The sequence below is a fragment of the Pezoporus wallicus genome, unplaced genomic scaffold (genome assembly GCF_028554395.1).
Source record: "Pezoporus wallicus isolate ANWC-B61680 ecotype Strahan unplaced genomic scaffold, APGP_CSIRO_Pwel_v1 contig_8824, whole genome shotgun sequence".
NCBI lineage: Eukaryota > Metazoa > Chordata > Aves > Psittaciformes > Psittacidae > Pezoporus > Pezoporus wallicus.
The window spans coordinates 785,165-808,548 of NW_026642442.1; the positions used below are offsets into that span (position 1 = coordinate 785,165).

Below are 23,384 nucleotides of genomic sequence, written 5' to 3' on the forward strand. Positions count from 1 at the left end.
TGGGTGCAGATGACACCAGTCAGGGGGTGCAGATGACACCAGTCAGTGGGTGCGGAGGACCCCGTCAGTGGGTGCAGATGACACCAGTCAGGGGGTGCAGATGACACCAGTCAGTGGGTGCAGAGGACCCAGTCGGTGGGTGCAGATGACACCAGTCAGGGGGTGCGGAGGACCCAGTCAGTGGGTGCAGATGACACCAGTCAGTGGGTGCAGAGGACACCAGTCAGTGGGTGCAGATGACACCAGTCAGGGGGTGCGGAGGACCCCGTCAGTGGGTGCAGATGACACCAGTCAGTGGGTGCAGATGGCACCAGTCAGTGGGTGCAGATGGCACCAGTCAGTGGGTGCAGATGACACCAGTCAGTGGGTGCAGATGACACCAGTCAGGGGGTGCAGATGACACCAGTCAGGGGGTGCAGATGACACCAGTCAGTGGGTGCAGAGGACCCAGTCAGTGGGTGCGGAGGACCTAGTCAGTGGGTGCGGAGGACCCCGTCAGTGGATGCAGATGACACCAGTCAGTGGGTGCAGATGACACCAGTCAGTGGGTGCAGATGACACCAGTCAGTGGGTGCGGAGGACCCAGTCAGTGGGTGCAGATGACACCAGTCAGTGGGTGCAGATGACACCAGTCAGTGGGTGCGGAGGACCCAGTCAGTGGGTGGCCGATCCAGTGGCCATGCCGAGGTAGCTCTGCTCACACACTGACTTTCTCCATCACGCTGTCTGTGACGTGCACGTCCTCAGCCTGCACTGCAGCTGCCTGCCCGCAGATGTGCTGGTGGTCCTTCCAGTCCTGCACAGGGAGAGATGGGAAAGGGCTGAGCAGAATGGACCCCTGGGAAGGAGGAAGCTGTGCTGGGACCCCCCTGGGATCCATTGGAGCAGCTCTTTCTCCAGCACTGCAAGGCTCCAGTGCTCAGCCCGACAGGACCAACAACGGGCAGGAAAGGGGCCGTGTGCTGGGTCAGTATTATAGAATCATAGAATAGTCAGGGTTGGAAAGGACCTTAAGATCATCCAGTTCCAACCCCCTGCCATGGGCAGGGACACCTCACACTAAACCATGGCACCCAAGGCTCTGTCCAACCTGGCCTTGAACACTGCCAGGGATGGAGCATTCACAACCTCCCTGGGCAACCCATTCCAGTGCCTCAGCACCCTCACAGGAAAGAATTTCCTCCTTAGATCCAATCTAAACTTCCCCTGTTTCAGTTTGAACCCGTTACCCCTTGTCCTGTCACTGCAGTCCCTAATGAAGAGTCCCTCCCCAGCATCCCTATAGGCCCCCTTCAGACACTGGAAGCTGCTCTGAGGTCTCCCCGCAGCCTTCTCTTCTCCAGGCTGAACAGCCCCAACTTCCTCAGCCTGTCTCCATACAGGAGGTGCTCCAGTCCCTGAGCATCCTCGTGGCCTCCTCTAGCCTTGTTCCAACAGTTCCATGTCCTTTTTATGTTGAGGACCCCAGAACTGCACACAATGCTCCAGGTGAGGTCTCACAAGAGCAGAGCAGAGGGGCAGGATCACCTCCTTGGACCTGCTGGTCACGCTGCTTTGGATGCAGCCCAGGACACGGTTGGTTTCTGGGCTGTGAGCGCACACTGAAGCCAGCTCATGTTCATTTTCTCATCAACCAACACCCCCAAGTCCTTCTGGGCAGGGTTGCTCTGAATCTCTTCTCTGCCCAACCTGTAGCTGTGCCTGGGATTGCTCTGACCCAGGTGTAGGACCTTGCACTTGGCATGGTTAAACTCCATGAGGTTGGCATCAGCCCAGCTCACAAGCGTGTCGAGGTCCCTCTGGATGGCATTCCTTCCCTCCAGGGTATCAACCGAACCACACAGCTTGGGGTCATCGGCAAACTTGCTGAGGGCACACTCAACCCCACTGTCCATGCCAGCGATGAAGATGTGCAACAAGACCGGTCCCAACCCCGATCCCTGAGGGACCCCACTCGCACTGGAGGTGGAACGTTGGCTTCTCAACCCGAACACTCATCTAGGGCATCCCCATCAGCTCACAGAGAACTCACTAGAACAGAGCCAGAACCGGACTTAAACCCTCAAGGACAGCTCTGGAGCAGCCGGTGCCCTGTGGGACCGCACCACACGTTGGCCTTAGCTCAGCCCCAGCAATGGAGAGGAATGGAACAACTTCCAGAACCGCCTTCAGCTTTTAGGCTGAACCAGGAAAACCCCCTCTGCTTGCTGAGCCCACACCAGGGCTCACAAACCTGGGGGGGAGCCTCTTGGGACCGGTCACTGAGGAGCACCTCGAACCCTCCCACCCTCCTGCAGCACCCAGCACCAGCAGCGGCTTGGGCAGACGTCCCCTGGGAAGTGAGAAGCTGGTTTTCAGACCAGGGTTAGACCAAAGGTTTTAGACACCACTGAGAAGCTGCATGCAAGCCTGTGCTTTGCTGCCCACGTGGCACAGCCTGTGCCAGGGCCCGGCAGAGCCCTGGCTGTCCCCAGTGCCACACACTCTGCAAGAGCTCCCCCCCGAGGCTCTCACCTTCCGCTGGCAGTACGTGGAGCAGTAGTTGACTTTGTGGCACCCTGTGCACTCGTTCGTCGCCTCCCGGCCGCAGTTGACACAGGATTGCTGTGAACAGGCAGCGAAGCGACCACGTCAGCAGAGGACAACACCAAAGAGGGTCCCCAAAGCTCTGAGCTCAGCTCAAACGTGAGGTTTTAGAGGTTTGGTTTCAGAGAGGCTCCGAGGCAGGACAAGGGGAGCAGGAATGAGGATGGGGCCCTTCGGTTTAATCGTGTTTAGGGAGGAGGAAGGGATGTGCTCCTGTGTGTCCCTGCACCAGGCAGCAGCACTGCCCCATAAACTGTGTCCCACCAGGGAGACAGGAGATGGAGGAGTAAAACTAAGCAAGCTGTAACAGGAGCAGGGACTTGAAGTGAGGCGAGACAAGATACATGGAGAAAAATCCCCAGCCGCTTTCTAAAGGCTGTGTTTGTGTCTATGGCTTTCATCTGTATCAGTGACAGCAATTAACATAACCTGGGTGTTGGGTGGAAACATCACTGAGCTACCACAGGAAAGAGCACTTCAGAGAGGACTCTGCTTCCAGCTCATTAAATCCTGACACATCATTAGCACGTTGGAGCCTGGGACAGGCTGTCAAAGCAGCGCCCCTGTCTTTAGTTCCAGCAGCTCCTTCTCTCCTCGGAGCACTCCCAACCTCCCAAGCAGTGCCCTGATCAGCACCGAGCTCCTCACACCTCACTGAGGTACCTGCCCTTCATGGTGCAGGTACACATGGTGCACATTCACTGCACTGAGCGGTGCTGGTGCTCCCGGCATGCAGCCGGGATTCGGGCCAGCACAAAGAGCCTGATGGACCACGACAAAGAGCAGAAGACCCAGGACACCCCCAGCTCACCTTGATGATGATTTCTGTCTTCCCATCCACATCTTCTGATTGTTGGAATAACTGGTTCTGGTACTGCTGCAAGGGAAAAGTCACCAAATCTGTCCCCGCGGCCAGGGCATGACGTGAAGGGTCCTGGCACTGAGCTTGCTTCTATCGCACCCCAAATTGCAGTTGCAAGAGGACAGAGGGGAACCTCATCCCCTTCTAAGAGAGGGAGACTGTGAGCTTGTGGAGCCAGACCAAGCAGCCTGAGGTGGCAACCTGCCATTCAGTACAGCCCTCACTCAACCCCACTCCACCCAGCCAGGCCTCCTTCCTAAAACCAGGGGCTTCATTGCCACAAGGGAACTGCACCAACCACAACCTAAGAAGGTAGCACAGGGAACAGGAGGCAAATGCCAAGGTAGGAGCGCCAGGAGCCATCTTCAGGAGCCAAAGTCTGGGTCAAGGCCAGGGATCCTGAGTCTGGAGGGATGGCACAGCCCAGAGAACGGGTGAGGGGAAGAAAACCAGACAAAACACCCCCAAGACTTCAGGAGCAGCATCAGCCACAGCCATCATTCCTCCTTCCAAGAGGAGCAGAAAAGGGCTTTCCAACAGGTCTGGAATCAAGCAGTGCCCTGGGGGCGACACTTGGGGTGTGCAGCAGCTTCAAAGCAGCTCCACAGCAGCCCATTGCCCTGCTCTGCTCAGCACGGCCGAGACAGGAGCCCTGAACCAGAGGAATCCAAACCCGATCCCCACTGGATTATCCGCTGACCCCGACTTACACTTATTGGGAACAGCTGCAAAGTACCTAAAAAGCCAAACCCCACCTTCAGGCAAAGCAGGCTGAGTGAGTGCGACCCACACATAAGGAGATTAAGGGCTTAGCTGGCAGGTGTCTCTGTGAGCCTGCATCCCAGCAGTTATCCTCCTGTGGGATCACTAAACCACCGCATCACCAGGACACAAGCTCGAACGAGAACATTCCAGGCAGATGGAGGTGGTGGTGACAGGGAAACCAGAGCTGTGAGCAAGCCATAAGCGTTCTTTTAAGGCAGGGAAGGAATGCACTGGGCCGCCTGAGGTGAACCCATCCTGCTGTGTCCTGGGAAGAGCAAGGCCTTGCTTCCTGGGAGAACCATTCCCATCAGCGAGCCCAGGCTGTGCAGAGCCAGGACTCGAAGCCTCCTCTGCCACCAGCACGCAGCAGAGAGCCAAGGCTGGCGTCAGGCGAGGCTGGAACGAGCCTCCCGCTGCCCAGTGACACAAGTGACCCGTGCGAAGGGCACTGGAAAACCTCACGGGTCCTGAGCACCCGCTTAGTGAAGAGGTGGAAACGCAGACGCTGCAGCGGCCGAGCGGGCGCTTCAACCCAGCTGGATGCTGCACACAGAGCCCCAGGGCAGGGGCAGTGCCAGGATGGATGTGCTCAGTCCCGTTCTCATCAAGGGCTGCAGCTCCAGAACTGAAACCCTTTCCACCACCGGACTCCACAGGTGTGGCCAGTGCTGATGTCCAGGGACACTGGCAATGGGAAAGCCACTGGGAGGAAGCCCGGCCACCTCTGTCTCTGTTTGAGCTGCACCAGAGCCTCCACCCCTCAGCTCTGAGCCCTGAAACCTGCTGATGGAAACCACACATTGAACCCCCTTCTGCCTCCTTACCTACCCCCATAGGCTACAGCGTGAGCAATTCAGGCCATGCAGAAACTATGGAGACAGAAAAGGTGTGATAGGAGAGAGGCTCAAACCAGCCACATCCACATCTCCCACAGAACAGCTCCAGAAAACCAGCAGCCTCCAACTCTCAACCGTTTCCCCTGCTCCTCTGCACACACCAGTGTTCAGTGCTCACCGGAGCTGCACTGCCTACTGGCCAGCCCTTTTGAGGTTAATGTCCTACTCCCTCACCCCAAACTGTTTTAATCTTTCTAAGGCAGAGCCCAGCGGGCCCAGCTGGTGGCTGCTTTAAGCTCCCAGCCTGTTTTCAGAGGGGCTGTGCTCTGAAGGCATCGCTGCACCGCACAGGAGCTGCTTTAATTCAAACACTCGTCACATCCCAGCATCAATTCGTTTAAACTTAGACAGAAAACCCCAGTATCACATTTCCTGAACAGCCTCATCACCTCCCTGCACTGAACCGGGGCAGTCTGCGTGCTCTCCCCCTCCTGATCTGATAGGAACAGTGGCTTCATGCACACTCCAACAAATGGACCCACAGACCCCAGTGTAAAGCTCTGCCTCTAACCCATCCCTTGGGGCCAGCTCCTCTCTCCTGCAGGAGACCTGGAGCCTTTCCTGCCCCAGTCACTCTCTCCCTAAAGGTTTTTCCCTGCATCACTAAGGCCAGCACACCCAACACTTAGAAAGTAAGCAGGGGATCACATACACTCAGTCACACCTACCAGTGGGCAGCGGCAGCAGCCTGACGATGCTCTGACGGAGCAGCTGTATCTCCTGAGCCCACACCAACAGGGCTGATGGTCTGCTTCTCCTTCCAAATGCCATTGCCTCAGACTTGGAAGTAACCTTATTGTAACTCACACCTGGTGTCTGCCCACACAAAGCCGTGCTCAGGCTGAGCAGCGCTGCGCAGGCGCCTGTTTCCGCATGGAAAGCACCAGGCTTGTGGCCACCACCATCATAGGATCATAGAACAGCCAGGGTTGGGAAGGACCTTAAGATCATCCAGTTCCAACCCCCTGCCATGGGCAGGGACACCTCACACTAAACCATGGCACCCAAGGCTCTGTCCAACCTGGTCTTGAACACTGCCAGGGATGGGGCAGTCACAGCTTCTCTGGGCACCCTGTGCCAGCGCCTCAGCACCCTCCCAGGGAAGAGCTTCTGCCTAAGAGCTCAGCTCAGTCTCCCCTCGGGCAGGTTCAAGCCATTCCCCTTGGCCTGTCCCTACATCCCCTGTCCCAAGCCCCTCTCCAGGTTTCCTGCAGCCCCTTCAGGCACTGGAGCTGCTCTCAGGTCTCCCCTTCAGGAGCCTTCTCTTGTCCAGGCTGCCCCAGCCCAGCTCTCTCAGCCTGGCTCCAAAGCAGAGCTGCTCCAGATACATCTTGTAGCTGTCCATATCCCTCCGTCATGCCCACTCCCATCCTTATCTGTGCAGTCAAAGAGAAGACATGACTGCTTCGTTCTGGTCCCACTTGCTAATGACAGCACTGTTCAAAGGAAGCTCAGGATTACATTATTCCCCTTGTTGGTATCATTTTGAAGGTGGAAATGCCAACATCAGAGAGGAGTCGTGGCAGGAAGGGGAGCTGCTCAATGCAGCAAGTGAAAACCATGAAAAATCCTAAGTGCAGCATGAAGATCAAAAGCCCTTGAGCTCTGCATCCTCAAGGGCTGAGATGCTGAACCCCAGAGTGCTCTGCACCACTGTGAAAACTAAAGATACACATTAGTTCTGGCCATGGCAGGGACGTCTGCGCATCCAGCTGGGAAGCGGCCTGCTCCTAACAGATTCCTTTAATCCTGCTATGTATTGTCACTCTTCCAGGAAGAGCTGACTTACAGTAGCAGCTCCATTACAATTTAGTCTGTTGGACAGAGCTCCACAGCTCTGATCCATTGGCACAACCTTTCACTGCCTCACACCAGGAACATGCTGCTGGATGGAACCCTGCAAGGTCTCCTGCACAGGGGCAGGGGAGAAGGCTCCCACCATCCATTAACCCTTGGCAGTTCTGTCAGCAGAACAAACACAAAGTGGATGAATCACAGAGCCATGGAAGCAGCCAGGTTGGAAAAGCCCTTTAAGCTCATCCAGTCCAACCATTCCCAGCACTGCCAAGGCCACCACTGCCCCATGGCACTGAGGCCTCCTCTCCATGGTGTGTGAGCACCTTCAGAGCCGGTGCCTGCAGCCCTGCCCTGGGCAGCCTGTTCCAATGCCTGAGCACCCTCTGGGGCAGGAATTGTTCCTCAGCTCCATCTAAACCTGCCCTGGGGCAGCTTGAGGCCGTTTCCTCTTGTCCCATCCCTTGTTCCTTGGGAGCAGAGCCCAGCCCCTCCGGGCTCCATCCGTCTGTAGGCAGCCATCAGGTCCCCCCTGAGCCTTCTCTTCTCCAGGTCCCTCAGCCCTTCCCCATCACACCTTTGTGTGAAACTGGTCTGGCAAAAATCAGTAACAACCAAGGCAGGAGGACAACAGAATTATAGAACAGTCAGGGTTGGGAAGGACCTTAAGATCATCCAGTTCCAACCCCCTGCCATGGGCAGGGACACTTCACACTAAACCATGGCACCCAAGGCTCTGTCCAGCCTGGCCTTTGAACACTGCCAGGGATGGAGCATTCACAACCTCCCTGGGCAACCCATTCCAGTGCCTCAGCACCCTCACAGGAAAGAATTTCCTCCTTAGATCCAATCTAAACTTCCCCTGTTTCAGTTTGAACCCGTTACCCCTTGTCCTGTCACTACAGTCCCTAATGAAGAGTCCCTCCCCAGCATCCTCCCTCTCATACACCCTCAATGCCAGAAGAATCACTTTGACCACACACATAGAGTGGGAAAGAGCCTTGAGTTATAAATCAGGGTGAGATTGGAAAAGCACCTCTGACCACCACAGCAGCAGACAGCCAATTCCTTGATATTTATTGCAATCCCTCCCACTGCCAGCCCTGTACCCACAAACCCAGCTCTTCCCAAACACGGAATTCATCAGGAGGACTTCAGCAACAGCTGCTTGTGATATGGCCCAGAGGGTTCCAGAAGCCTGCACACAACCCCAAGCCTGAGAATTGTTATTGGGTATGAAAATAATGCCACCACGAGGGAGTGCTTTTACCAGTACACACAACTGTTGAGGTCCCCCTGACACACACAGGGAAAGGGGCTTCCTCTGGCACCAAGCACGTGCTCACCCCTGCCTGCTGAAGTCAGCACTTTAATCCACACATGGCAGTGATTTTAACTCCCAGTCCTGGGGCCAGAAGGACCTAGATGTCCACTGAAGTGAGCTGGATTTGGATCAGAGGCTGGGGGGTGGACTCTAAACAACTGTTCCAGAACCCACTGCAGGGATAAACGAGGGAAGACACAAATAAACTGGGCCAAGAGCAGAAGATAAACCAAGTCAGATGTCCATCTCTAAACGTCCAAGCTTCCAATTTTCCAGCATCCCACACTCTACAGGGCTCTCCAGCAGCAGACAGCCCCTACCTGGACAGCAGCAGGACACCCGTCCTGCCCAGGCAGGAGGCAGGGAAGGATCTCCAGGTATCACACACCTGCACATCAAGGACGCAGTGTACAGGAGAGTTTAGCAGAGCCAGCGTGGCAAAGCACATCAAAAGACACTGCAAGGACAGTCCCAGGGGTTCTCAGCCTCCCCACACAGGGCTCTTGCTGCACACTCCTGCCTATGAAGTCAGTGGAAAGTGGTGTTAGCAATAACGCTGATGGCAATGGCAGGTAGTGCAGTGGTGCACAGGGAAGGGGTTCACCAGCTACTGACAATGACACCACTTTCCCAGGATGATGTTCCCACTTCCCTCAAGCCCACACCAGCAGCTGTGGACCTGTGGGAGAAGGGGAATATGGAGCCAGATTCCGAGTGCATGAGCCGGTGGTGAGAAGCATGAGGGTCCCTACCATGCATCAACTGAAGAGAAGAAAAGCAGGAGAACAGGGAATTCACTGCAGATAATCCCCTACAGAGGAGAGAAGGGCCACTGGGCACAAGCCAAAGCTCCTGTAATGCCAGCCAGCCTTGCAGTCTTCCCATGGGACTCATGGGACACGACCTCTGCCTGCACAATGCTCAGCAAGACACCTCTCAACGTCACTGCTCATCTGCTTCATAAACTCTGCAGCTTGTTCTTGTTATCCCTCTGCCTCTGGGGGCCACCAAAAGCCTCTCTGACAGCCCTGCTCACCGGCCATAAAGCAAGCAGCCACCCCGGCTGAACACTCCCCAGCTTTCCTACACCAGGATGCAGTGCCCACGTGCCCATGAGTTTATGGCGAGCCGATGGGACAGCTCAGGCCTTGTAACCCCCAAGACTTCGTGCAGCCTGCTACCCAGGGCTCCTGGAATCCTAGAGCACCCTGCTCCTTTCCCCACGACACAAATAACTTGCAGATTTCTCCTGATAAGCCACCCAGGATGAGTTTCTAAGGGCTGCCACTATGGCCACCCCCAGGGAAACTCAGCGAGGTGCCACCCTCCATCCCGCAGCCCAAACGATGCCCTTGGCCGAGCCACCTCGCCCCCTCTGGTGTGGTTACCTCTTTCCTGTCCACGTCAGCTTGGATTTTGGCCTGTGTGACCGCAGCTTCCCGGAAGGAGGAGCTGGCCTGCTTGGCCTGCTCGATCAGGGTCTTCAGCTGCTGGGCCGTGTGCAGCAGGGAATTGACCATCTCCTCCAGGTAGAGCCAGCTCCGCTGCTCCGTCACCTCCAGGCCGTTCACCACCGAGGGGGATATGGCTTTGGTGGGAGTGGTGGGGGGCACTGCCAGGGCAGGGAGCGAGGTTAGCACTGAGGAAAGGAAGAACAAGAGGACACAGGGAAGCGGGGCGTTTCATCCTGTAAAGTGGGGGGGGTGCTGGTTGTGTTTGGCTGCGACTCCCCTGCACCCGCTGAATTCTGACCTTAACCGTAACCCTGAAGCAAGACTGGAGTAAAACCAACGCAGTTTTCCTCACCACAAAATCCCCTGTATTACAAACCTGCACCTTCCAAGCCATCCGCTATGAAGCCCTTTAAAATACCCTCAGTAATTGTTATGTCTTTGGACCTCTTCATCCTGGATCCTACCCATAAAACAATGGCTGTAAAAATACAGGTACCACACTGAAAGACCTCACGTTTAGTAAAAGGTACTCACAGTTGTATGTGCTTGTTTCAGATACCTTGGGTACCTGACCACTAATGCTCACTGCAGCTCTGAGACCTCTCCTTGCCCAGTCCCAAAGGTGAGAGTGAACAAACACAGCCCAGGTGGAAGTTTTACCTTCAGACACTAACATCTCCTGACATGGGATTTACACTGCCTGTGTGGGGCAATATGCAAGAAGGAAATGTCCTGCCTACAGCCTTTTCCTCCAGAATGCTAACTACAACCCTTCACTCTTGTATGAGGTAGAGTGCTACAGGTAGGAAATGAAATCCATAGATTCATAGAATAGTTAGGGTTGGAAAGGACCTTAAGATCATCCAGTTCCAGCCCCTGCCTTGGGCAGGGACACCTCACACTAAACCATGGCACCCAAGGCTCTGTCCAACCTGGCCTTGAACACTGCCAGGGATGGAGCATTCACAACCTCCCTGGGCAACCCATTCCAGTGCCTCACCACCCTCACAGTGAAGAATTTCCTCCTTAGATCCAATCTAAACTTCCCCTGTTTCAGTTTGAACCCGTTACCCCTTGTCCTGTCACTGCAGTCCCTAATGAAGAGTCCCTCCCCAGCATCCCTATAGGCCCCCTTCAGACACTGGAAGCTGCTCTGAGGTCTCCCCGCAGCCTTCTCTTCTCCAGGCTGAACAGCCCCAACTTTCTCAGCCTGTCTCCATACAGGAGGTGCTCCAGCCCCTGAGCATCCTCGTGGCCTCCTCTGGACTTGTTCCAACAGTTCCATGTCCTTTTTATGTTGAGGACCCCAGAACTGCACACAATGCTCCAGGTGAGCTCTCACGAGAGCAGAGCAGAGGGGCAGGATCACCTCCTTGGACCTGCTGGTCACGCTGCTTTGGATGCAGCCCAGGACACGGTTGGTTTCTGGGCTGTGAGCGCACACTGAAGCCGGCTCATGTTCATTTTCTCATCAACCAACACCCCCAAGTCCTTCTCCTTGGGCTGCTCTGAATCTCTTCGCTGCCCAACCTGTAGCTGGGCCTGGGACTGCTCTGACAAAAAGCACAGAAGCAAAATCCAAAAGCACAGGCGGCCAGTGATGCTCCCAAACACACCCCAAGGGACATTAAAAGAGGACCAAAAACCCCACCAACTCCTGAGTGCTGCAGCTTTTACTTTTTCACACCCTAACCACAACCTCAGCAGTAACTGCTCTTTGTAGGAAGCCACCAGAAGGAAGCTGAACTCCCATCCTGGTAATCAAGTCACACTTCCCTTGAACTTAATCTCCAGTCCCTCAGTTATTTGGGCCCTGGAGTTCTCCCTGTCCCAAAGCCTGTGTTAGAATGTCCTAGAAAACCAACAGTGTCTTAGCCTTAGAGCTGCAAATGCTTCAAAGAACCAACAGTTATTGTGCCCCTGAAACATCTCGTGCTCCCACCACCAGGCCTGCACTGGGAGAGCACGGTATGAGGAAAGGAAATCCAGATCCAGGAACCCAGCAGTACAAAGTGTGAGCTCACCTCGGGCAGCACTTCCAGGATCAAATGTTACCCGGCTTTACCGGCCTGACTTTTCCACAACTGAACTCTAACTCTAGCCACCTGCCATGAAAAGAAGTCCAAGGCATTCACATCTACCGGCAGCTGACCTCTGAATTCCTCACTGAGTTGTTTCTTAGAAGGAAGAGGTCTAACTTTGTCAGCAACCTCCCACCAGAGTCCCTGGGTGTCACTACAGATACTGGCTTTCCAACCCCACTCCTCTGTCTACAGCAGCTCCAATGAGAAAGAGGGCAGAAACAAGCCCCAGACCTCTCTCACTGAAGGACAGGGACACAGGACAGCAACTGCAGAGCCCAGTTACAAACATACAACAGGAGACCTCCCTGCCGGGGAAAACCTTCTGGACTACACTTCAAATGGTACTTAAAATCCAACCATAAATACTGTCCTGAGCAGCCAGAGGCAAGCAGACCCTCCTGCACCAGGCTGCAGTGAGGGGAAGCATTTGCAGACCCACAAGACCTCCTGCAGGATGGAGTATCTCCCAGGACAGTAACTACTTTAAGTGCATTAAACACTTTAATCCTTTCCATATCACACCTGGTGGTTCTCCATGCAAGCAGCAAAAGCTGAAAAGGATCCAGCACAGCTTCAGAGGAGAGGACAAACCTCAAACCCCAGAGAGTTGCAGGCCACCACGTGTTAGACGTGTGACAGCACTGCAGGGCCAGCACGCAGGTGAAGGGACATTTGATGCTGAAGCCCTTAATTAAAATACTAATTTCAATCAGGTTGCACACGAATGGCACAGAACTATTTGCACTTAGATATGAGGAAGAGATAAGCTGGTCCTTTATCATCAATAGGTGTTTGCAGAAGGGCCTTTCCCACTGCTGCACTTCCAGTACAATATTAATCCCAACATGGCATTCGATAGCTTATCTAACAGGAATTCCTTCCGGTCCCCTGTTTTGGCAGAGGTGTATCAGGCAAGAGAAAGTGTTCACTGGTAGAAAAAAATCGATGTTTAATTAATAACATCAAGATCAGACTAAGACTTAAAACCAACAATGAGATTCCGCTCCGGACAGAGCAGGAATGTGCTGTGCTGCTCCGAGTAAGGAAATAAAAGGTCATGCAGAGGAGAGAACCCAGGCTTTGAACCAGAAAGACTTCAGACTGCACAACAGAATACGACACGTCGATGTGGTCTCTTCTTGATGTCTCAGAGAGCAGTAAGAGGGATCAAACCCAGCCTCTTACACTCCTCTGTGTCAGCGAGATCAGAAGTATCAAAGTAACTTCACAGAATCACAGAAATTAGAGAAGGAAAAGGCCTATAAATCACCTCATCACCAGGCAGTGGCTGAGTGCTCCCTGCTGCATCTGCTGCCCAGGCTTGGTGAAAACTAGAACACCCCAAGTTGGCAATTCCAGTTTCTCCAGCACTGTCTGCTTCAGTACATCAACACTCAGACAGCATCGTGGTTCACTGAATTTAGCAGTCAGGTGTACCCATGGGAGGGCACAGCTTAGGGAATGTAATTACATTTGAAGAGGTATTTGATAATCAGTTTAACCCACCTATCAAAAACTGCAGGTGTGACGTGCATTAGTCAACTATTAAGGGATGGAAAAGTGACCCTGGGTGGGAGAACAGCAACCAGACCTGTCCAAAATCACCTCCAGCATCTGCAGTGGATTCACAGAGGTGTTAGAATGGTTGGAAAAGCTGCTGTGACATGATTTTAGAGAGGGTGGTCTCCTCAGGTCAAACCATAAAGACACGCTTAGCCACAGTGCCCAAGTGTGACAGAAGCTGTGGAGCCAAAGGCTTAGAAAGGGCAGGGGATGGCAAGGATGTGGGAAGCAGGATCCCAACAGCCTCCTCTGGTGGAAACCACATCAAAGGTCTCAGTAACACAACGAAAAACTTTGCAGAGAGCAGAAAATCTGCTTGTCCAAATCTTAATAACCTCATAAGCAAACCAGCAAAGTTTATTCTTCTCCCCTCAATCTTTACCTTTGCTGAGAAAGCAGATTAGAGAGCAAATTCAAGCAGTGCTGTCTCACACGAGGGACATAACACATACCAATTTTGGGATGAGATGTTGGCAACGCAGCTTCAGGAAAAGGTGAGATCTGGCAGTTGTCCTGGTAACTGGGATAGTGAGGCTCCGGGTGACTGACCCTGCACGGCTGCTGGACGTTGGTGTCCTGAACTGTGGAACAACACCACCACAGTGAATCCCTGAGCCACAGCCAACAGGCCCTCCCCATGCTTCTGCCACCCTGTTTTCTTTACAATGTATAAAAGTTCCTACACTCAACGCTAATTCCAAGGGTTGCAAATGAGAAACAGGAGCAAGATCAACCTTGTACTGACTTCATCTCGCCCTGCTTCCACTTTTACAGGCAAAGGTTACTGCTGCTTCCCTCCTTCACCCCCAGGTAGTTACAGTAAGCACAGCACTCCAAACCACAGCTCTGGGAGCAGGACAGTTCCCTCAGCAGAGCTCACAGCCCCATCCATGAGTCAGACTGAAAGACCTGAAATATGTCATGTGTTTCTCTTTGGTTTGATTGATTCTGGCATTTGCCAGCATTTACCCAGACTCTTTCACTTGTTTCAAGCACCCAGCTAGGTACCTTTTTTTTATGGTAGTATTTTAGGACAAAGGAGGAGTGAAGGATTACAGAGATGACATAAAGCCTAGAACTCAGCAGAGGTGAACATTAGCACCTGCGGCATCTGGGCAAACTCCTGACTTCTGTGCAACTGAGACGAGTTCAAGCTGCCCAAATCATTCTGAAGGAAGGCCAGTGGGTTATGAATATTCTCTCTGTAAACTACTGAGAAACAACTTTCTTCATGCAGCATTTAAAATGCTTCTTCCCATAGCAGTGAGCATCTAATCCTTTTTTCATAGAATCACAGAAAGGTTTGGGTTGGAAGGGACCTGAAAGCTCCTCCAGCTCCAACCCCTGCTGCGGGCAGGGACCCCTTCCACTGGAGCAGCTTGCTCCAAGCCCCTATGTCCAACCTGGCCTTGAACACTGCCAGGGATGGGGCAGCCACAGCTTCTCTGGGCACCCTGTGCCAGCGCCTCAGCACCCTCACAGGGAAGAGCTTCTGCCTAAGAGCTCAGCTCAGTCTCCCCTTGGGCAGGTTCAAGCCATTCCCCTTGGCCTGTCCCTCCAGGCCCTTGTCCCAAGCCCCTCTCCAGGTTTCCTGCAGCCCCTTTAGGCACTGGAGCTGCTCTAAGGTCTCCCCTTCAGGAGCCTTCTCTTCTCCAGGCTGCCCCAGCCCAGCTCTCTCAGCCTGGCTCCAGAGCAGAGCTGCTCCAGCCTGTTTCCTCCCCATCACAGATGTTTAGCAGACGTACCTACACCCAAACTCTTACCAGTGGCTCCAGTGAAAACATCCCCCTGGGATGTGCTCTCTGAGATAATGGCTGTGGCCTCCACTGTTGATGTGCGATCGAAGGTCAGAGCTCCTGAGGTCGTGATCTGTCCAGAGGGAGTCACCGTGACTGGAAACAGCAGAAGCACTTTCATGATTCACAATCAGCACAGGGGCCTCGGTGGTTCAACTGCTCATATCCCTGTCCTGGATCATCCAGAGCCAGAGAACTCACAGAGCAAATGGCCTGGGAATCCAGTTGGGATCACACCAGAAAGCAGCTTCTGGTTGATTCTGAGTTATTACAGCTCTAGCAAGACTGGTTCCTACTACTTAAATCAACACAAAAACCTGTGGATTATAACTAATTCTACAACAGTTTGGTTAGCTGGGCAATTCTAGTGGTCTCTCTACACAGAGTGATGTCTTATGCTTGGCCAATGCAAGGAGCAAGTCTCAAAATCCTTTTGGATGAACATTCCCAAGAGGCTCCAAAAAGTTTAAAGCCCTTTTTAAACAGGAGTAGCTGATCTGGCACCACTAATCAGTAAGGGGCTGATTTGGGGCACTGATTCTGTGGCACAGTGCTCAGCCAGAGCATTATTATCTGCAAATAATGATTCATTTCAAGGCATTAAGGCTACAGATTCATAAAATATGAGCTATCATATAGGAAATATGGAATATGTGATATTAAGTATGTGGCTACTACCAAAACTCCCCTCTCTCAATGTCAGCATGAGCAAATGTGCAACCTCACAGCACCTCACATGAACACACCACCACAGATTTTGGGGTGATTACAACCAAAAAGACCCTATTTGGAGGAATAAAACCAAAAGCAACTCGAGAGAATCCCTGTTCAAGTCCCTCCCCACCACTGCTGGTAACGTATCTTACTGTTGGCTGGGTATTTTGGCATTTCTGCTGCTTCCCCCTCCCCTTACTTTGCAATTTTATCATCCAGATGCCTCTAGTGTGATGAGAGCAGGAGGACACACGGATGAGACTGGGAATGTGTGAGCTGGATGAGCTTGCAAATTAATTTGTGTCCTCACACAGGTGGTTTGATCAAACCCAGTGAGTAACAAAGTGTGTCCTGCACGTTGGAGAGGAATTTGCAGATAAAAGCATCGCCTTCTGCCTCCTTCATTAACGACTTTCAGGCTCTGGATTTCATTCCAGCTGCTTAGAGCCTACTTTTCTAGTTCAAGGAAGAGCGCAAATCTTACTCCACAGCCGCACCCCCCCCCCAACCTCTCAAAGCCAAACCCCAATCTCAGGGGATGGAACAGGGATTCTTGGCAGAGCAATAGATGTCCAGGCTTCCCTACTCCACTTGCAGTCGAGATGTGGCAACACTGTGCTGGTTTCTGCAGTGAAATCAGCCAGACACTGAGTCAATAAAACTACCAAAGAAAAGGAAGTGGCAAAACAAAAGGCATTTCTCTCAGCTGGCCAGTTCCAAGGGGGCACTGATAGACATAAAATGTCTAGTGTGGCAATTCCTCATAGAATACTTCAGGCTGGAAAGGACCTTAAGATCATCCAGTTCCAACCCCCTGCCATGGGCAGAGACCCCTTCCACTGGAGCAGCTTGCTCCAAGGCCCTGTGTCCAACCTGGCCTTGAGCACTGCCAGGGATGGGGCAGCCACAGCTTCTCTGGGCACCCTGTGCCAGCGCCTCAGCACCCTCCCAGGGAAGAGCTTCTGCCTTATCTCCAACTTGAACTTCCTCTGTTTTAGTTTGAACCCATCAAAAAGGGGAAACAGTTTTTACCAGGAGAAAAGAACCTACATGTAGTAGCAGCTGTGGCAGGCAGCAGAGTGATGTTTTTGGAGCAATCCTTCTTTGCTGGAGCTGCAGGCATTTCATTCTCTTTTTTCCTCCTTTTATATGGCACAAAGAGTCGAACAGGACCACTCTGGGCAAAACAAACCAAAGGAAGGAAAATGAAAGAGAAAGGAAAAGGAAAAGGCATTAGCTGAGGCAGCTCTTTGGAGACTTTGGCTTCACTTTCATCTTCCCAGATGCAGCTATGCTCACACAGTACGTATCCCCATGGAAGATGTGCAGCTTGCAACAAGTGATCAAAAAACTCAGATCCCCAAAGCAAAAGAACTTTGTGGGGAAAAAGAAGTCCCACTCAGCTCCCTCCAGCTGGCGAGGCCCAGATTCAGCCTCTTTCCTCTATTATTTAAGGAGTAGAACTGGGCAGATAATCAGCCACTGGTGGAAGACAAGAGACCTGGAGTGAGGAGGAGGCAGGAAGCTGTTAGCTTCAAGCCTAGGAAACAAGCAAATCATCCAGTTCATGGCAGAAAAGAAATGCAAACCACTGCTTCAGGTCCACCTGAAGACTGCAGCTTTCAGGACTTTAAACTCATTTTTGAAACAAAGAAACCAAAAACCAAACCCCAAACAGAAAAAAAAAACAACAAGTAGTTTAATATGAAAATATCATCCCACACAGAGTATTACATTGCATCCTTGTCAAAGCACCTTTTCCACCTCAAAGAATTGTGGAACATCACAGATAGTTTTGACAGCCCCGAAGGCTTTTCATATAAATACATTATTATTTAGAAAAGACAAAACAAGAAGAAGAAAAAAGCATTAACTACTATCCAGTTGTAGCAAGGCTGTGGTGCAATGCTGCTACCAATTCCTCATCTCCTTTCTTTGGGAAGCATGGACGCAGCACACCCAAACACAGGACTTGTGAATGCTTTTAGGACATCATGACCTGCTCACAAACGGCTGCGGCAGCTTGAGGGATGAATTGGTTTGAAACTCATGGGTGTAAAGCCTACAGCTCACCAGAGTCATGTCGTCGCAGCAAGCAGCACAAGTACAAGAGGCAGCATGAGGATTTAAAATCCCATCCTGGAATGAGAAAATGCCTCAGTGTTAGAGTCACCAAACCCATAAGCATAGCTGTAACCTGCCAGAAACATGCAGACAGCTCCCAGAGAGACAACCCAGAGGCCCTAATCCATAACCGGCTCCCTCCAGCACACAGGAGCAGAGTGAAGTGAGAACAAGCAATTTTCAAATCACAAGGCACAAATGTGCCAATCTGAGACTGGAGAAAGCTTCTGCCCAAGCACAAATCGACTGCCAACCTAATGGCAACGTTGACTTCCCCATGAAGCTCCTCCCTGCAGGAAATAAATGACCCAAAGTAATACCCAATAAATGCTGCAAGCAATGAATATGTTTGTCAGGCAAACAGAATTAAGCAGATCAGGTTATTGAATTACAGTATTATGGGTGAGAGCTCACAACTCAATTTCTGTGCTCCAGCTCAAGGCTGGACTTCACCCTGAGGAGACTGTAATCCCTTTTCAAGTACAGGATTTGCTCTGTGCTGCTTGAAAACCCACCCAGAAAACTCCCTCTGACATCTCTGATTCCCAACCAAAGCTGCCCCATGGCACCATCACATGTAACTGTAGCAGCACACACAGCTTGGGCTGCTCCACCTGCCCCTTCAGCAGGAGGGAGGAAGCAAACTTACGTGGATAAGGCACTGCAGTGGCCTCCCAGCATAGCGGATGCTCCTCTTCCAATCTTTGCTGCTGGCTCGTCCCGCCATAGCTTCAAACTCAGTAGGGCTGTACCAGTTGTCCCCTTGTTTAATGCACCTACCACGGCCTCCTGAAATAAAGCAGAGGAAAGACATTGTTAGTAAAGGTTAAGAACCATTTTGTCATTTTCCTAAAGAAGGAAATGCTGAACTTGCAGGACTAAACAGCAGTTCATCTCTGGCAATCACCAAATACACCCATCTGCTACTTCCCACCACTCCAGGGTAACCATGTCCATTTATTATCTTGGCTTCAGCAGTGACTGTGCATGTTTAGAGAGCTCCATCTTCAGGCCTCACCAACACATCAAAAGGCTGGAAAAAATTCCTCATCCACAGGAAGGATAAGTCTTTCCTGCAAAAACACCAGAAACTGAAGCTCTTCCTTAATTTGCACTTCAATTTCTAATCCTTCTGGTGGGGAAGATAACTCTGTCCATGAAGGAAGCACTGTGCTGTGCTGTCAGGCTTGCTGACAGATTCTGCTGCTGTTGCTTCAGCTTTCCCACAGAGAGAAAAGAGAAGAGGAGGGGCTAAGGCAGCTAAGGAGTCCCACTAGGAGACAAGCTCTCTATTTTCCCTTCCAGCAGTCATTCTTTAGAGAAACATGGGTCTACTGAGGCAAAAAAGAATATGAGAGGAGTCAAGCTATTGCTGGGGAGACTCACTGCACAGCAGCTGAGATCTTCACAGATTAAAGAGAAGTTAAAAAGCCTCTGAAGACAGAGCAAACCAGAAGAGAACAAGGGATGGGAAACTCTTTTCTTCCCTCAGGAAGAGCCCTGAAAAGTAACATAGAATCATAGAACAGTCAGGGTTGGAAAGGACCTTAAGATCATCCAGTTCCAACCCCCCCTGCCATGGGCAGGGACACCTCACACTAAACCATGGCACCCAAGGCCTCGTCCAACCTGGCCTTGAACACTGCCAGGGATGGAGCATTCACAACCTCCCTGGGCAACCCATTCCAGTGCCTCAGCACCCTCACAGGAAAGAATTTCCTCCTTAGATCCAATCTAAACTTCCCCTGTTTCAGTTTGAACCAGTAAACTTGACTAAAAGAAGAGAGCATCAAAGAGGAGCTGTCAGGCTCCCTCCTCACCCAAGAAGGTCACTGTTACCTGAGCCGAGTCTGTTCTTATAGAGGATGCCACTGATGTTCCGGCACCTCACCGGGAGCTCGTTCTCGTACACGGATGGGTCCCAGTTGTACTTGGTTCCAGTTTTCTCTTGGACAGATGTCAGAGGGGTAGGAGAAGACTGAGGTCCTTTGGAAAAAGAAAGGGAAAAGAGGTGACGGCAACTGAAAAGCCCATTGGATGCATCGTTACCCGCACAGTCTGGCCACAGCAAGTGTCAAGTGATTAACTGATGTGACTGATACCTCTCCACAGCCACGTGTTACATGGTGCACCACAAAAAATTCAGCTTCAGTGTTCTCAGTCATAGAATCCCAGCCTGGTTTGTGATGGAAGGGAGCTTAAAGCTCCTCCAGCTCCAACCCCAACCCCTTCCACTGGAGCAGCTTGCTCCAAGCCCCTGTGTCCAACCTGGCCTTGAGCACTGCCAGGGATGGGGCAGCCACAGCTTCTCTGGGCACCCTGTGCCAGCGCCTCAGCAGCCTCCCAGGGAAGAGCTTCTTCCTAAGAGCTCAGCTCAGTCTCCCCTCGGGCAGGTTCAAGCCATTCCCCTTGGCCTGTCCCTCCAGGCGCTTGTCCCAAGCCCCTCTCCAGCTTTCCTGCAGCCCCTTTAGGCACTGGAGCTGCTCTCAGGTCTCCCTTCAGAAGCCTTCTCTTCTCCAGGCTGAACCAGCCCAGCTCAAAATGACTGAACAGAAAGCAAACTGCCTCTGAGGAAACACTTAACAGCGTGCTACAGGCTGAAATTGTAACCTGTAGCAGGGCTAAGCAGCTGCATGCCTCTTCCCCTTCCTAGAGGCCGAGCAGCAGCGCTGCGGGTTTGTTGTGCCATCTTGTGGCAAGAGGAAACAGCCGTCAGCAAAACCTTATGGATCCAGACATCTGCTGTTGTGACACTTACACCACCAGCAAGTGGCCTGCCTGGAGATAAAACTGTATTCAAGGACCCTTTAAAAAGAACCCATGTGCAGCACTAGAAGAACTTTAAAACCCAAGTGCATTATCTATATTAAACTGATCCATCTGCCTTTGGGTTGGGAGGGCTGCAGAAAGGCTTGTGACAGCCCAGCAGCAGGGTAAGACTTCCCAAGAAGCTTATTTGCAAGGGGCAGCGCAACTAATAAGAGAATTAAATCTATTTCTGACATGGAAATACAAAACAAACCATAAAAGTAACTCTTTTGCTCCCAGATAATACAAGAAGTACCATGCAAAGAGGGGACAAATGATCCTTATAAAGCAACTTTACATGATATTATGCACATAGTGGTTTTTACTCCTAGAAACACAACGGAAGTGGAGAAAAGTGAGCCCTCCAGGAGAATGCCAGTTAAAACCAGCCTGCCTTATACCTGGTGTGAGAGGCGTGGAGGGCCCCTTCAGCCCCGTGGTGTCCACAATGCTGCCGTCCGTGTGCACCACGATGAGAGTGGCTTTTTCAGGGTTCAGGCTGTCCCCAATCTGCAGGGCTGTTCTCCCAGACTGCAGAGGAAATAGAGTTGAGATCGATGGAGTTAAAAGACCAATGTGCTTTAATATACCCCCCCAATCCTCTCAAAGGTACCCTAAACCACCAATCGCTGTGGCAGTTATTAGGTTAGTTTGGGAGGTTTCTGCCGACCAGACTCAAAGGTTACACGTTGCAGGCTATCAGATCCATTGCAGAATGAGTATATGAGGGTGGAGAGGTGAAAATCACTTTCATAAGTGATAAAGGAGAAAACTATGTCCCCCAGACAAGGGTTTTGTGGCTTAAAGCCTGTATCCTGCGATGAAAACACGCCTTTGGCCTTCCCACAGCTCAGACCTTCATTTACACGACAAGAGGAGGTGGGACCTGGCTCATGCCACTGCAGGAAAGGGCAGGCTTACCAGCACGTGTCCTGAAATGGAAGCTGCGTTGGCCACGGACGTGGTGAAAACATTGTCTGCAGAGGCCCCGACGCTGGCGACAGTCACCGTGGTGACTTCTGAAACGCAAAGCAGGCACCGCATTAACGTAGTGCTTGGGGCATGATTTATCATATATATCATAGGGCCTGGTATATATATCATATATATATCATAGGGCCTGATATAGATACCATATATATCATAGGGCCTGGTATATATATCATAGGGCCTGATATAGATACCATATATATCATAGGGCCTGATATATATATCATATATATCATAGGGCCTGATATAGATACCATATATATCATAGGGCCTGATATAGATATCATATATATCATAGGGCCTGATATAGATAACATATATATCTTAAGGCCTGACATAGATAACATATATATCCTAAGGCCTGACATATATCATATATATCATAGGGCCTGATATAGATAACATATATATCCTAAGGCCTGATATATATCATATATATCATAGGGCCTGATATAGATAACATATATATCCTAAGGCCTGATATATATCTATATATAGATAACATATATATCATAAGGCCTGATAATGAGCTAAACATCCATAAAGAGAGTCATGTTTCTTCCTTCCTTCCTATTCAAGGGCAGTCCTGGGGCTCGTGGCCCCTCGCAGGTGTTGTGAGCACACTCAGCTGGATTTTTACCAAGCTTTGGGTTGAACGTGCTTTAACCTCTGAGAGCATAAAAGCGGTTATCAGCATGGGACGAACTAAAGGGGAAACGAACATTGCAGCCACACGGAAACCCCAACCCGAACTGTGATGCTGTTTATTAGAAGAGGGGTGTCTGGCAAGCACCAAGAGAACCGTACCAGTTTCTGGGGTGCCATTCCCTGCTCTTGGCCCAGTTAAGAACTGTCCAAACTTACACCCAGACGCTTCCGTTCCGTGCGGGGTGTTTGACTGCCGGGCTAAACCCGGCCGATCAGTGCCACACAGGGCTCACAGGGAGGGCACGGCCCTGCAGCTCGCAAGGAGACCGCGCTCAGGCGGGAGGGGCTCCGCCATCTCCGGTGCCCCACAGCCCCCCACGGCCCGGGGCGCTTTGTGAACGGGGCAGGGGCTCCAACCGCGGGGGCACAGCGCACCCTGCTCGTGTGACTGCGGGTGCTGCGGTGTGGGAGCGAGGAGCGGGGTCACTTCACGGAGGGTGCGGGCGCCTCGGGCACAGCCCGGCCCTGAGGTACGGGAGCGGGCGGGCGATGGGGCTGAGGGAGCTGCGCATGCGCGCTCCGCCCGCCCTGACCTGCGAAGGTGGCGGCGGCCTCGTCGGCGCTCGGCAGCGGCTCGGCTCCCATCTCGATGTGCTCGGGGTCCGCCGCCATCACCGTCACCGCCGTCACCTGCGCGGCCGCCTCTGACTGCGAGGCCGCCGCTTGCGGAGGCTGCGGAGGCTGCTCCTGCGGCCCGGGCCCTTCCGCAGCCGCCGCTACCGCGGCTGCCGCCGCCACAGCCGCCGCCTCCGCTAAGCCCAGCTGCTTCGCCGCCGAGTCGGCGTCCTCCATCCGAGGCGGGCGGCGGGAGCAGACCCCGGCCGGACGGGTCCCGGGGGCTGCTGAGGGTCCCGCGGGCGGGAGGGGGCCGTGAGGTGGGGAAGGGGGGGGCACGGGGGGACGGGACCGGTCCTCC

The 23,384-nt window shown here is 52.4% G+C and overlaps 1 protein-coding gene across 3 annotated transcripts; it reads right to left on the reverse strand.

Annotated features, from left to right (window-relative positions):
- Nucleotides 1-656: 656 nt before the first annotated feature.
- Nucleotides 657-23,326, reverse strand: DEAF1 (DEAF1 transcription factor). 3 transcript variants are annotated; one of them, XM_057430612.1, is made up of 13 exons: nt 23,002-23,326; nt 21,692-21,789; nt 21,172-21,301; nt 19,802-19,948; nt 18,612-18,751; nt 17,912-17,977; nt 16,889-17,015; nt 15,092-15,220; nt 13,781-13,909; nt 9,616-9,866; nt 3,398-3,460; nt 2,515-2,604; nt 657-796 (listed from the first exon to the last, which is right to left on the reverse strand). In XM_057430612.1, exons 1-13 carry the CDS (start codon nt 23,258-23,260, stop codon nt 698-700), a joined length of 1,728 nt encoding a protein of 575 aa, XP_057286595.1. In that variant the 5' UTR covers nt 23,261-23,326; the 3' UTR covers nt 657-697. The 3 variants fall into 3 exon arrangements, with proteins under 3 accessions (XP_057286595.1, XP_057286594.1, XP_057286597.1); XM_057430611.1 differs by having other exon boundaries at nt 3,398-3,463; nt 23,002-23,325; XM_057430614.1 differs by lacking the exons at nt 19,802-19,948; nt 21,172-21,301; nt 21,692-21,789; nt 23,002-23,326 and adding an exon at nt 18,981-19,373 and having other exon boundaries at nt 3,398-3,463.
- Nucleotides 23,327-23,384: the final 58 nt, after the last annotated feature.

Excerpts from the sequence above, each read along its gene's own strand:
- DEAF1 (XM_057430611.1), bottom strand. The coding sequence starts at position 23,260 with ATGGAGGACGCCGACTCGGCGGCGAAGCAGCTGGGCTTAGCGGAGGCG. Across the intron at positions 9,867-13,780 it reads AACATCTCATCCCAAAATTG|TGCTAACCTCGCTCCCTGCC; the intron begins GTATGTGTTATG and ends TCCTTTCCTCAG. Across the intron at positions 2,605-3,397 it reads AGACAGAAATCATCATCAAG|CAATCCTGTGTCAACTGCGG; the intron begins GTGAGCTGGGGG and ends GCCTGTTCACAG.